Source organism: Lepisosteus platostomus, chromosome 26 (assembly GCF_059453375.1).
Source record: "Lepisosteus platostomus isolate fLepPlt1 chromosome 26, fLepPlt1.hap1, whole genome shotgun sequence".
Classification (NCBI taxonomy): domain Eukaryota; kingdom Metazoa; phylum Chordata; class Actinopteri; order Semionotiformes; family Lepisosteidae; genus Lepisosteus; species Lepisosteus platostomus.
This window is the reverse complement of record NC_142636.1, coordinates 6,379,049-6,392,444: the sequence shown is the minus strand read 5'-3', so window position 1 is coordinate 6,392,444 and position 13,396 is coordinate 6,379,049. Positions and strand designations below refer to the sequence as shown.

Here is a 13,396-nt window from a genome sequence, read left to right as displayed (position 1 = left end):
TTTGTCAATTAGCATCTTATGGTGGAGTAAGTAATTATACTGATGGAAAAAAGAACGCAACATTTTCTGGAATGAGAATACTATAGTTATAGCTTATGTTCTCATGACACACAAAGTTGTCAATGTGTTTTAAGCCCTCTGACCAGCAATACAGCTTGTGCAGTGAGGCATTGCAACTTGCCAGTCACACAAAAGCTTGTTAGGTGCACTTTTACCCAACGAGGTCCAGGTGGAACAATGCCTGATCATGTCACCTTTAAAAAGGCCTTAATTCAAAGCTTAGGTCAATGCAAGAAAAAGGCCACACTTAGTCAGTTTGCTGTGCAGTCCATAATGCCTCGAATGTCATCAGAAGCAAAGGAGAGGGCCATTGGCATGCTGCAGGCAGGCCTGTCATGTGCCAGCGTTGCCAGACACTATGGAGTGAGCCGCTCCACTGTGTCCCAACAGAGAAGGTTTCAGCAGACCGGCAGGACAGATGACCGTCCAAGATCCGGTCACCCTCGAGTGACCACACCAGAGCAGGACCGACACATCAGACTGGTCCATCTGAGAGATCATTTCAGATCTGCCCCCGTACTCCTGCTGAAGCTGACAGCAGACACAATGCCCGCACCAGTGACAGGACAGTGAGGCTCCATGCTGCTGGCCTTAGAGCAAGGCGACCTGTCAGAGGCCCTCTGCTCACACTGCCTAGACACCACACACGACTGGTTTGGGCCAGACAGAGGCTGCGATGGACTCGTCAGCAGTGGCATCAGGTCCTCTTCACAGACGAGTCACTCTTCAGCCTTTTCTATGCAGACGGGAGGGCCAGAGTGTGGAGGAGGTGTTGCGTTCCTCTTTCCCATCAGTATATAAACACCAATATAATAAATAATACACAATATACTAACAAACAAAAGAGTGGGACATCACGTAGATTATAGACCAGAGTAAAGGTGTGGTTTTAGAGGAGTCTCACCAGCCACTACTTTCTCTATGGATGCCAGGGCTATGTCATGTTCTCCAAGGAGCACAGGATCGGAGCTGTCCTGAAGAGGGAGAGAGATACAGGCTTAAACAGCGAGCAGGAGGAAGCATATCAGGGGGATTTCTGAAAGATACAGTATGCCTGGCACAGGAGAAAATTCTGTGTGGATGGAGTTCAGCATAAATCACTTTGAACAGACTCAGGAAAACTAGGTTACTGGATTCTCCTTTGGAGCTTTCTCCAGAAATCAGGTTTTTAAAGGATTTTTTAAACTTGGGTTTCTGATCAAGATATGAGGGCATGTGAATTATACTGTATGTAATTGTTCTAAATGTTACATTATGCTATCATCATAGGAGGTTTCAACTAAAACATAGCAGATGGGCTTCAGTGATATCACTGTATAAAAATTAAGTCTAAAAATGGAGATGCATTACCACACGGCATAGTGTGTTTCCTCCCAGCCTATATCTAATGAGCTTTTTGCTCATGGACATGCTTGATCAAACATGTCCAAATACTTAGAGTGTACGGCTCTTTCGCAGACATCAGCATACTGATCATTTGCAATGAATTTCAGAAATAAAATATTCACGTTGCTTATTAATATCAGCGTATAACACCTGCTTTTGTAGCTGTCTGTGTTTCTACACCACGGGTCTTTTGTCCAGGTTGGAGAAGGGAGAGTAACAGTAATAAGCTCTGTACGGACAGGTCTCTGGTTTTCTACTTAGTTCGCCTGTGTTAGCCACTTCTACATTTCATTAGGTCTATTCCTAATAATCCCTAGTATTCAAGAGATCATCTGGGGAGCCAATTAGGTAATTAGTTGACCTAAGATGATCTGTATAAAATATTTGGGGTAAGTGCAATGAAGAATCACACACAGGTTGGTGTACATAAGGTGCCAGCACAAAAAGCGATGGTAATCTAAAGTCAAAAACTGAGAATAAGAACTACAGTACAGGGCAAGACAAGATGTCACAAAGGGATATACCAGACGATGTGCAGTAAGTGAGCTGCAGTGGGGCTCTTCCACTCACCTCAGCCACCCGGCTGTCCTCGGGCAGGAATGCCACTCTGAAGTGGGTGCAGAAGAGTGTGCCCACCAGACTGCTGTCCCCACCTGCCTCCCACAGCTTCTTCTTCACCAGCACTGCCCTCTGCAGCACGCACTCCCCTGGGCAGCAAGAAACAGGGAGGGCACGGAGCACAGTTTCTTCATTATTCATTATTCGGAGTAATGAAGCCAATTCAAAGAGGGGGATTATTAGGAAGCCATGACTGGTAAGGGCCAGGGGGAAATTTGCCCAGGACACCAGGGTTACACCCCTACTCTTTTTGAGAAACGCCCTGGGATTTTTAATGACCACAGAGAGTCAGGACCTCGGTTTTACGTCTCATCCGAAGGACGGCACCTGCTTACAGTATAGTGTCCCCGTCACTATACTGGGGCATTAGGACCCACATGGACCACAGGGTGAGCGCCCCCTGCTGGCCCCACGAACACCTCTTCCAGCGGCTTAAACTTCTACACCTCAAAATACTGCAGAAGGCATATTATATACCCTGCACATGTGCTGCAGATGTCACAAACAGGATGTTTCTTCCATATGATGTGAAGCTGCCAAATGGAGTGAATTTTGAACTTATTTTGAAGCTATTTCAACTTGTATTGAAGTCCAGCTTCACCCCCAACAGTAGCTGTATAGCTAGTGAGTTGTGTGAGTTACATTCTCCTAGACTGCATTTGCTATAATCTTAGCACAAAAACACCATAATTTGCTCATGTTGTGAACCTCCTATATTGGTTTGAAGCAAAAAGATAAATATGTGAATATTTAAAATTCTTAAAGGCAATGACAAAGTTGGCTCAGTGGACTTCTTCAGATTCAACATGGAAACACAAACCAAAGCACTGCAGTGGAAATTACTTGTAAGGGCATTTGAAACGGAGAAGAGGAATCATATCTGTACACAACAAGTTGCAGGAGTGTGGAGTAAACCGTCCAATCGTATTGGACATGTTGATTTGTTGTTAAGGCAGATACCCTGGCTTTCTTCAAGAAAATACTAGATGAGACCGCTGTTTTTGCTTGTCTTGGGCTGGACTGCTGTAACACATCAATTTCCCTACGGGATTAATAAAGTATTATCTATCTATTGTTGACTGATTCCATGTACTGTAGTTGATTTGCGTAGCTCTTTTGCTTCTGTAAAAAGACTTCAAAGCAGAAAGGAAGAAAAAAAAATATAACCACAGAGAACCAGAGATTCTGTCTTCTCATTTCACTTGCTCTTGTTTGTTTTTGGACAGTAACAGTAATTGTTGTTTGGAAAAACATTTTCCAAATTCTCAGAATTCCACTCGAAGTGTAGCTCTTCCTGCTAATTCAGTTGCTGCATACCTCCTTTCAGAACAGACCAGAACAAAATAAACACATAAAAGAAAGGAAAATGAAAAGTCCACAAAGACTTGTGCTTTGTCAATTGTGTCCCAGCTAAACAAAGGGCCTGCGCCAGTTAGGCCACGTTTCCATAGCGACAGATGCCTGAATTCTGTGCTGTGAGAAAAAAAGAGGGCCTTTTGTCCCAAAACAGAAGCTTGTTAGAGATCAGCCATGCAAAGCAAAAATTCCCCAAAATAAAATAAAAATAAAAGGCTGTTATAAACAAAACAACATCTGACAGCCATGTGTCTCCCTGTGGTTATTTTGTAATCATAAATGGCTGAAATCCCCATCTTTGTGATGCAAGTTTCTCAGAGCTTCCCAGATGGTCAGCATTCCAACGCTCAGCTCTCTTCAGGCACAGCGAGGGACAGGGTCCGGTCCGGCGAAAGTCCGATTCGGAACTGCGCACGTTCAGGGTTCTGTCCTCATAATCTCGTTTGCATCTGGTATTCGCTTCAGGTGATAAAAAGGTGTCAAATATATGGAGGCATTCAACTGGCAGAATTAGCTGGACTGATTTTTGGTGTAGCCAACTGGAGTGGAGCAAATTTTTCATTTGGGATTAAAAAAAAGGATTGAATAGCTGTCCTGTCTTTTCAGAAAGCCAAAGTGAAACCAGTAGCTAAATCAAAAACCACCCATAAAATTGGGAGGTACAGTAACTGTTTACACAGAGAGTGGTGGATGTCTGGAACAAACTATGCAGGTGTGTGACGGAGGTGGACTCTCTGGGAGCTTACAGGCAGGGATTTCACTGCACAACACTCGTGGGGTGGCAGGGGTATGGATCACTACTGCTTTCCCAGAGGCCTGTGATGAGCTCTGAGTACTCAAGCCTGTGAGAATAAGACTGAGGGTCAGTATCTCCCTCCCAGTCAATGTTTTATATTTCACTTGATTCCCTCTGTGACTTGTGGTTTCCGAATGATGCCTGATTCTTGAAGACTGGTAGTGTACTGTAGCGATTTCGGGTTCGGCGAGGACGGACACAGTGACTCAGACTTCGTGGAGTAAAAAAAAGGGCGCTTTATTTATTTCGGCACAATTAGCCAGCCAGCACTCCCGCACCCCCAGCCAAGAGAGAGAGAGAGAGAGAGAGAGAGAGAGTTCCCACACCTGCCAAAACCACAACAGGTCACGATCCTACTGGGAGAGGGAGGAGGGAACTCAGTTGATCTGGCAGCCCAGTATGTGATCTCCTGTCACAGCCTGAGGAACAGTGAGTCCGTCTCCCAATAATGCTCCAGCCGCCTACAGTATATGTCAATATTTTATAATATGTCTTTGTTGTAAATGTCTGTAACATGTCTGTAGATTTGATTTTACTTCTATTTTTTGTTTTGTTCCATGTTAATTTTATTATTTTTATTTGCTTTGGCAACACTGATTGTACCCATCGGTCATGCTAATAAAGCACCTTGAATTGAATTGAATTGAATTGAGAGAGAGAGAGAGAGAGAAACACACAGGGGTCTATTCGGGTAGTTACACAGGGATGGGGTGGCAATAGGGTACAAGTAAAATAGGGGTGAAAACCAGGGAACTATTTAAGCTAATCCGGGCGATCTCACCAGACAGTACAGCGCTACAGTACTTAGTGTGGCTTCTTATTGCCTTTTTCCACTTGGGAGTCTGAAATGTGTTTGGAAGGATATTTTTGCATTCAAAACTTGTTATACGTCTGCTTGCCCCAATAGGTCTGCGGTTTTCTAGGGACTGCGTGGGTGTCATATCTGTGTTGGGCTGTAACAGGCAATTCTAAATTAGCGGAAATAGAAAAAAAAATAGATGGTGATTCTAAATTTGTACAGATAACATAGACACTTCCTGCTCGGTCCATGAATTAGCATAGAAAACCACAGTCTAAACAGTAAGGCCTCAGAGCCAAGCGCACACAACACATGCAATCACGTCACCTACAATGAGAACTCAAATCACAAGGAAAGGTATAAATGAACAAAATGGCACTAAACACGCCCTTAGACCACCGACTGCCAGTATCTGAACTGGCTGCGATTTCTGTTTGACTGTGAAACACAGCCAAGTATCAGCAAGCTTCTGTGAAATGCCCTTTGAAGAAAGCCCTTGTGATTTGTGCAAGGCTATAAATAGAGCTAATCACTAAAGTACTAAAGTGAACATTGTTATATATAAATCACATTGCAACAGGAAGGGCTCCAATTTAAAGCATTGTACCTCCTAGTTTTTAATGTCCCAAAAAAGGCTTTCATTGTTTGTAGACTGAAACACTAGTTAGAAAATGTCAATGACTCCAAGAGACACTGTATCTTACATTCTATAATTAGTTTACAATTATGGTATTTTTTACATTCTCCTGTTATGAATACCTGATGTGAATTCTGTTCATTGTAAGTCCTAAATCTCCTCTTAACTTCCCCTTGGTCCCAGAGAGGCAAAAGAGATTTTGCTTTGTTAGATGACTTGTCAGTGTAGCTACAGCAGAAGAGGCCCTTCTACAGAGCCATAGTCTTGCACATTTCAGAGACATCTAGAAATCAATAATGACTCTAAACCAGGAAACAGTGGTCATTTTGACCAGTTGAGATAGTAAATAAAAATGAATTCAGTAAAATACACTGAGAACAAAAATTAAAGAAGTATATTAACATCACACAGACTAAAGGGCTTAGTTCTTTCCTAATTTAAAGGTGGTGATAAATGCCCACAGCTGATAAATTTGTGCAAGTTTGACTTGCACTACTTGTACCCTGAAAGAAAATAGGAACAATAGTTCTTGCCTTACAAACTTCGAGGGCAACCTCAGTGTCACACGATTCACATGAAATCAATCACACCTTCACTTAAATTACACATGAACACATTTGTCAAAAATTGGTATAGGTGGGTTATGTACATTAGACCTTTAAGGTCTACTGAAACTACAATTAAGAATGTATGTCTACATAATTTTCCCCCTCCTTATAAATCATAAAAATGTAAGTACAGTACCTTCCTTATTTTGAATGTATATAGTTCAGTTATAAGTAAAATTGTAAAATATTAAGGTAACAGATATGCATAGACTACATTTTCATGTGTGATGTATATTGGTAAATTCTTATTATAAAAGTTGTGTAATGTCAACTGTATTTAAAATTGTGTTATCTGTTTCTCTAAAATAAAAAGTTTTTTTAAAAAAAAGAAATCAATCACACCTAAATTTTCATCTCCTTTGTTAGTCACTTGTTCAATATCCCAGGAGCTCAACATCCATACTGAAGAGACACCTTATTCTACAGGTGACAGTGCAAACTCCCCTCTGTTATCAGCATTTCTGGGGGTTGTGCAAACACGGTGGTTTCACTTCTATGAAAGGGAGGATCAAAGGTTGTCCTGCTATTTTCCTGTCAGATCCACACTGACCTTCTCGAATGACTTATATTCTGTGCCTTGCAAAAAAACCTTGTAATAGAAGTTATGACAGAAATAAAATAAATACTCTTGTAGAACACAACAAACACACTGCCTGAATATTTGCAAGTATGCATCTTACTCTATTACTCTACATTAATTGCTCCTAAGGCGACACAAAACTGCAATAATGCAGGGAAGCCTAAAACACATGCAGGCTGGAAAAATGCTGAGGTCAAGGAATTGTACTAGAATACCGTGTCCAGTTTTGGACACTATTTTGTCCAAAGAGATGAAAAGGTGTTGTTGTTCCTGAGAGAGTTTAAAGGAAAGGCAGCACAAGAATTCCTGATTGAAGGGGGAAGGAGTATAAACAAGCTGGTATTTTCACATGTGCTTTGGTTTTGAACTATCCAAAAAATAAACTTGATCCTTTAGTCGGGAGCTGTGAGGCAGTTGCTAGGACACTTTGGAACTGTAACTTTCAGATAGCCAGAGGCACAGAACATTTAAAACAAAAATCAGAAAGCTTCTCCTTTATGCCTCCCTTGGGCACTTGCTGTTCTTTTCTGAAACAACAGCAGTCTGTCTCTGAACACAAAATAGGCAATATGCGCTGTGAGAGACTTCATGTCCAGCACGGCCGCACAGGGTGAAGAGAAGCCTACTGGGGGCAGGGGTGACAGCTGGTCAGCAGGAGCCAGTGCCTCACCCTGTGACTGAACAACAAACCCAGGAAGGACCAAGCAGACTGGCTTTGGAGATGTGGTAGGAGACCCTGGTTCAAATCAGTCCCACTTCTGTTAGTTTATGATGGAATTCCTGAATTGTAATTTTTCAGTTCTGTTGTGTTTCCCCACTAAGTTAACTAAAATACCCTTTTCACTATGCCTTTGGTACACTATCACCATGCCTACTGTATCACAACACTAGCCTTCTGCATATGTTTTAAATGTGATGGGGCTCCACAAGTACAGGACCTTGCTCCGAGTGCCAGCTGTACCCTGTGATCCAAGCCTGGTCTTGCTATTAGTCAAATGCACCGGTGTGCAATGATCCAAGAGGAACGGCGTTCAGCAGCCAGAGTTCCCTCAGCTTTCAGTGCAGCAGGTACTCCTGTCAGTCACCTCTGAGAGAGACCCTGCAGAGCTAACAGCATGGCAAACGACTGACACAGCTGGGTCTGCGTCCTCCGTCCAAATGAAACTTTAGTGGCGTCATTAAAGATTGCGTTTGGTGGGCTTGAAATAGATTTATTTTATAAATCATACGATAAAATGGCAAAGCATTGTATTATTGTAGTCAGGTGTGCTAAACCATTGCACTGACATGGTCAAGCCATGGGAAGGCAGAACTTTAGACTGAGGAAAGAGTCCGCAGCTCCTTGCTGTAACACCTGGATGCTGACCCCGGAGCCACCAGGGGTGGGACCATTCAGTCAGTCACCACCAGGCCCAGAGCAGCGCCCTCTTGTGTCTGTCTTCACACCTGCAGCACCAGCACAAACTGGATCTCCCCTCCCACTGGCACAGGGGCAACGATTTCATTCACCACTCAAATCATGACAAAAACACCACGAATGACAAGACTGTCCGGGGGATTGTGTGCCTGTCAAGGACGGGATTCCATTCTCTGAAAAACACACTGGCCATTTCAAAGCGTGTTTTAATTGTCTCTCTCAGCCTGTCTGTAAATCAGTGACTTCAGAGTGTCATTAACTATGCTTGTCTTATTTTTTTAAAGAGCAAAGTGCCTTTTTACGACAGAACAGTAATCAGCCACTTCAGAGCAGTACAAAGCAGCCATAAAAGAAAATTGAATATACTTTTCCATGTCTGAGTCAAGTTTGAATTAAGGGGCGTGTACGGGTGGGGTTTTGTGCATGAGTCTGGCTGACAGATGAGGCAGCTGGGTATGATAAGAGCTTGGCAGAAAATGTGAAGGGCGGAGAGATGGAGAGAAAGGTACTGTAGACAGGAAGATAGTGAGAAATAAAGACGAGGCAGCGAACACGGGACAGGGAGGAGAGAGGGAGAGAGGGAGAGATGAGAAAAAGGACAAGAAGATAGGGTATAAAAGAGAAGAGAGAGACAGGAGGAATGGGAAAGAGCTTGATTTTCCCAGAGAGGTGTTGCAACAATCAGGGCAATAAGGAATGCAGGAGGTCAGTCTGGCTAGGATGCGCTTCTTTCTTGCCAACATTCCTCGCTAAGTCCCTGGAACACCCGAGTGCTGAGACAGCTTTTGGTGTTGGTCTCCTATAGCAAGTGAACAAAGCGTGAAACAATACATAGCCAGCTGTTACCAACACTAACCAGACCTGTTCCAGCACCCTTTAGAACAGCACATCGCGTTGTGGTGCCAAAACCTCAGAGCCAAGAAGGGGCTGTTTTTGTGTTGAGTAGAGGACTGAAGCTGCCCTCACTGACAACACGAATCACAGAGTAGTTCGAGTAGGGGGCTGTGTCAGCATGCGTAGGCTGCAAAGGAACGAGTAAAGGTTTATTCCCTGCTGGAAAGAGAAGAAAAGAAACACAATGTTTCAGCTGTGGAGCCTCCTTCGGGGGTGAGAAAGAGACTCTTCCTCTTTCTCACACCAGAAGAAGGCTCCACAGCCGAAACATTCTGTCTCTTTTCTTCTCTTTCCAGCACAGAATAAATATTTACTTGACTTGTTCCTTTGAGTCCCAGAGAGCCACGTCAGTGCCAGGAAGACCCAGACCAAATGACAACAAACTGACCCTTAATGGCAAAGGAACTGTTGCGGGACTAGAATGGCATCAGGAAAGATTAGGTAGGCGTAATGCTTGTGCTCTGTTATTTAGTTCAGTGACACTTCAAACAAGAATCTACATTCTCTGCCAATCCACATGGGACCAGGCCAGTTGAGTGTAGCTACAGCAGGACGGAGCGCTTGAGATGTCAGGTGTTTCAGGAGGACCTAGGTCTCGAAGTGTGAGCTGAACTCACACCGGTGAATGGTGGAAGCAGCACTCTCAAGAGAGTTCAGACCTGCTGTGGTGACATGGGGGTCTGATAGTTGACTGGGGTGTTGACTGGCATCCTGGGACGGCGGAGTGAAGCTGGGGACTGACTGAGGACCATCACACCACAAGCTCATGACTACAAGGAAGCGTGCTTTCACCATATTAACTTTGCACTGTTTTTGTCCTGTTTCTATACTTTTTTCTGTTTGTGTATCTGCACAGTTTTTGACAATTTTGCACTGGCACCATACTGTTGTTTATTGTTATTGTATTTTTGTCTATTGTCTTGTCTGCTGTTCTATATATATTGTAACGCTTACGGCCGACAAGCAGTGTGTGTAAGAGCCGGCGTACCAGAGCGGGTGACGTCACCGCCCTTCCCTGTGATAGCAGGACCACAGCTACTGGGCTGTGGAGAGATCTCTCTTTAGCTCACGGGGCTAGGTCGCTGCAGAGAGACACGGAAGTCCCGGGTTCGAGCCACCTATACTTTGGGCCGACCAGATGCGGCAAGGGCGCCCGCCTGAGCCCCCGTTGCGTTACATTGGTGTCAGAGCGGGGTGGGATAGCCCTTCGCCGGGGACGGCGATTTAAGCGGGGGAGAGTGTAACGCTTACGGCCGACAAGCAGTGTGTGTAAGAGCCGGCGTACCAGAGCGGGTGACGTCACCGCCCTTCCCTGTGATAGCAGGACCACAGCTACTGGGCTGTGGAGAGATCTCTCTTTAGCTCACGGGGCTAGGTCGCTGCAGAGAGACACGGAAGTCCCGGGTTCGAGCCACCTATACTTTGGGCCGACCAGATGCGGCAAGGGCGCCTGCCTGAGCCCCCGTTGCGTTACAATATACTGCACCTGGGAGACTAATGAGAAACACTTTTCACGATACTATGCACCCGTGTAAGTATAATGACAAATAAAGTTGATTGATTGAAAAACTGAAGAAGACTGGGTCTAAAAGGGGATGTATTGCGTGATGATGATTAGATAAAAGGCTGAAAGTTATATAACTTTATCACAGCTGATGTTAGAGCAGTAACTCTCACAAATAGTCAGCAGCCATATCACCCTGCAGCTCACCACTGGCTGCCCACTGAAGCTCAGCAGGTGTGAGCCTGGTCAGTACCTGGATGGGAGACCTCCTGGGAAAAACTAAGGTTGCTGCTGAAGAGGTGTTAGTGGGGCCAGCAGGGGGCCTATGGTCTGTGTGGGTCCTAATGCCCCAGTATAGTGATGGGGACACTATACTGTAAGCAGACGCCGAGTGTCCAGAAAACCGCTATATAAGTGTAAGCAATTATTATTATTATTATTATTGCTGCCTCACAGCTGACCACGTGGATCAGTGATAATCAGATTCTCAGCTCTTTGGCTCTCAATTCAATTGATTTTTATATAGCACCTTTCACCACAAGGTTGCCCCAAGGCGCTTAACAATGCAAGTGACCATACATGTTGTGAATCCAGAACAGAAGACCAGAAGACAACGGAGGAGAGGAACCAAAAACAAGGTGCTGTCCTTCGGATGAGACGTAAAACTGAGAACCTGACTCACTGTGGTCATTAAAAATCCCAGGGCGTTTCTCGAAAAGAGTAGGAATGTTACCCTGGCATCCTGGCCAAATTTCCCCCTGGCCTTTACCAGTCATGGCTTCCTAATAATCCCCATCTCTGAACTGGCTTCATCACTCTGCTCTCCTCCCCACTGAGAGCTGGTATCTGTAAAGCGCTTTTACTGGAGTATCCAGAGAAGCGCTATATAAGTGTAAGAAATTAATTAATATAAAAACTCACCAGGCAAACATCTCAGGCCAAACATATCTCTGCTTCGACTGTTCAGGCTGCTGGAGCTCAAGATTTTGTCCTGCAGAGACATGAAAGGAAACAACTTCAATCACCCAGCTTTCACACCCCAAGAAGATTTAGTACAGAGCCCAGGATCTCCGTTATAACCTTGGGGTCAAAGATCCATGCATGGCATTAAACACCCAGTTGCCAAATGCCTTAATATCTTCCACATGTTCTGAGGGCCATGATCTTAGTCCACCACTACACAGGCCAAAGAACTGAGGTCTATTCTTCTTCCTCATCCCTCCATCGTGTTTAATGTGGAAAACTAAAATATTGCTCACTCCTTGGTATTGGTAACAGATTTGGTATGAATACAATTAAACAGGAGTCTCAACAGCTTTCCTGTCTTTTAGATAGATAGATACTTTATTGATCCCGTGAGGGAAATTGCAGTGCAACAGCAGCTTAACACACACAACACAGGAACAGTGTAACGAATTATATAATAATAGTACAATACATGCAATACAATACAAGACTTACTCACAGTCCGGACACACAAAGAACAAACTAGAACAGAACAGTACACAGAAAAATCGTATCACACATATGAATATAAATATAGATATGGATGTAAATATAGATATAAATGTGTTGCACAGGTCCCTGGCATATATTGCACAAAAAATGGTTGTAAACGGGAAAAAGAAAAAGAAAGAGAACAGATGTAGCAGTAGATGTGTAGATGCGTTTAGTCCAGAAACAGGTCACTGTCAATGTTGTCTCTGCCCAGACGCAAGGTGGATGCGTTGTACAGTCTTATGGCAGAAGGCAAGAATGACCTCCTGTAGCGCTCCCTGTCGCACCGTGGATGTATCAGTCTATTCCTGAACGTGCTCTTCATTTCTACAAGCCTGTCATAGAGGGGATGGGAGACGTTGTCCATGATGGCCTCTAGTTTGGACACCTTCTCCTCTCAGCCACTACCTCCAGGGGGTCCAGGTCAGGCCCAATGACAGAGCTTGCTCTCCTGATGAGCTTGTTCAGCCTATTAGAATCCACTGCTCTAATCCCAGAGCCCCAGCACACCACTGCGTAGAAAATGGCACTTGCTACCACCGACTGATAGAACATTTTCTATCACCTTTTAACAAAGGTTCTATCATTTGGGTTTCATCAGCATCATTAGGCATTAACCCAAAACCACAGACTCCTTGAAGAATTAAGATGGTCCCAACCAGCAACTGAGATGTCAGCTAGAAACAAGCTCTCCAGCACTGAGGTTGGAGACCCCTCCTCTACAAGACAACTAAGAGATTCTATTCTTTATCGACTGGAAGATAAAGAGACAGGGAAGCACAGTGGTGCAGTGGTTAACATTGCTGTCTCTTAGCACCAGGGCCCTGGTTTTAATTCCTAGGCTGTATCTGTGGGGAGTTTGCATGTTCTCCCAGTGATTGTGTAGGTTTCCCTAGGTGCTCCGGTTTCCTCCCACAGCCCAAAGACATACTGGTAGGTAACTGGCCTGGTATGTGTCTGTGCGTGTGCCCTGCAATGGACTGGCATTCTGTCCAGGGTGTACCCTGTCTTGCGCCTGTTGCTTGCTGGGATAGGCTCTGGCTGGACTGCATCCCTGTACTGGAAAACGGACAGCTGGATAAAGAGACGCTGATTCAGAACTGCTATGATCTGGCTGGCGGTAAGACACAGAGACCACTAATCTTGAGTAGCACTCCCTCCTCCAGGCCACTTCATGCAAAAACATCCAATTAATCCAGTAAATGAGAACCCCCTAATGCAAATACAAATGTACTAGGAAGATC

At 44.4% G+C, this 13,396-nt stretch overlaps 1 protein-coding gene across 1 annotated transcript in view; it reads right to left on the bottom strand.

Moving 5' to 3' along the window:
- The window catches only part of mtmr11 (myotubularin related protein 11), a 60,802-nt gene that overhangs the window by 29,315 nt on the left and 18,091 nt on the right, over positions 1–13,396 (bottom strand). Inside the window, exons 2-4 of the mRNA XM_088621418.1 lie at positions 11,577–11,646; positions 2,017–2,153; positions 965–1,034 (exon numbers count right to left, since the gene is read on the bottom strand). Of these exons, the coding sequence (XP_088477544.1) occupies positions 965–1,034; positions 2,017–2,153; positions 11,577–11,646 (277 nt within the window). The remainder of the gene's footprint in view (positions 1–964; positions 1,035–2,016; positions 2,154–11,576; positions 11,647–13,396) is intronic.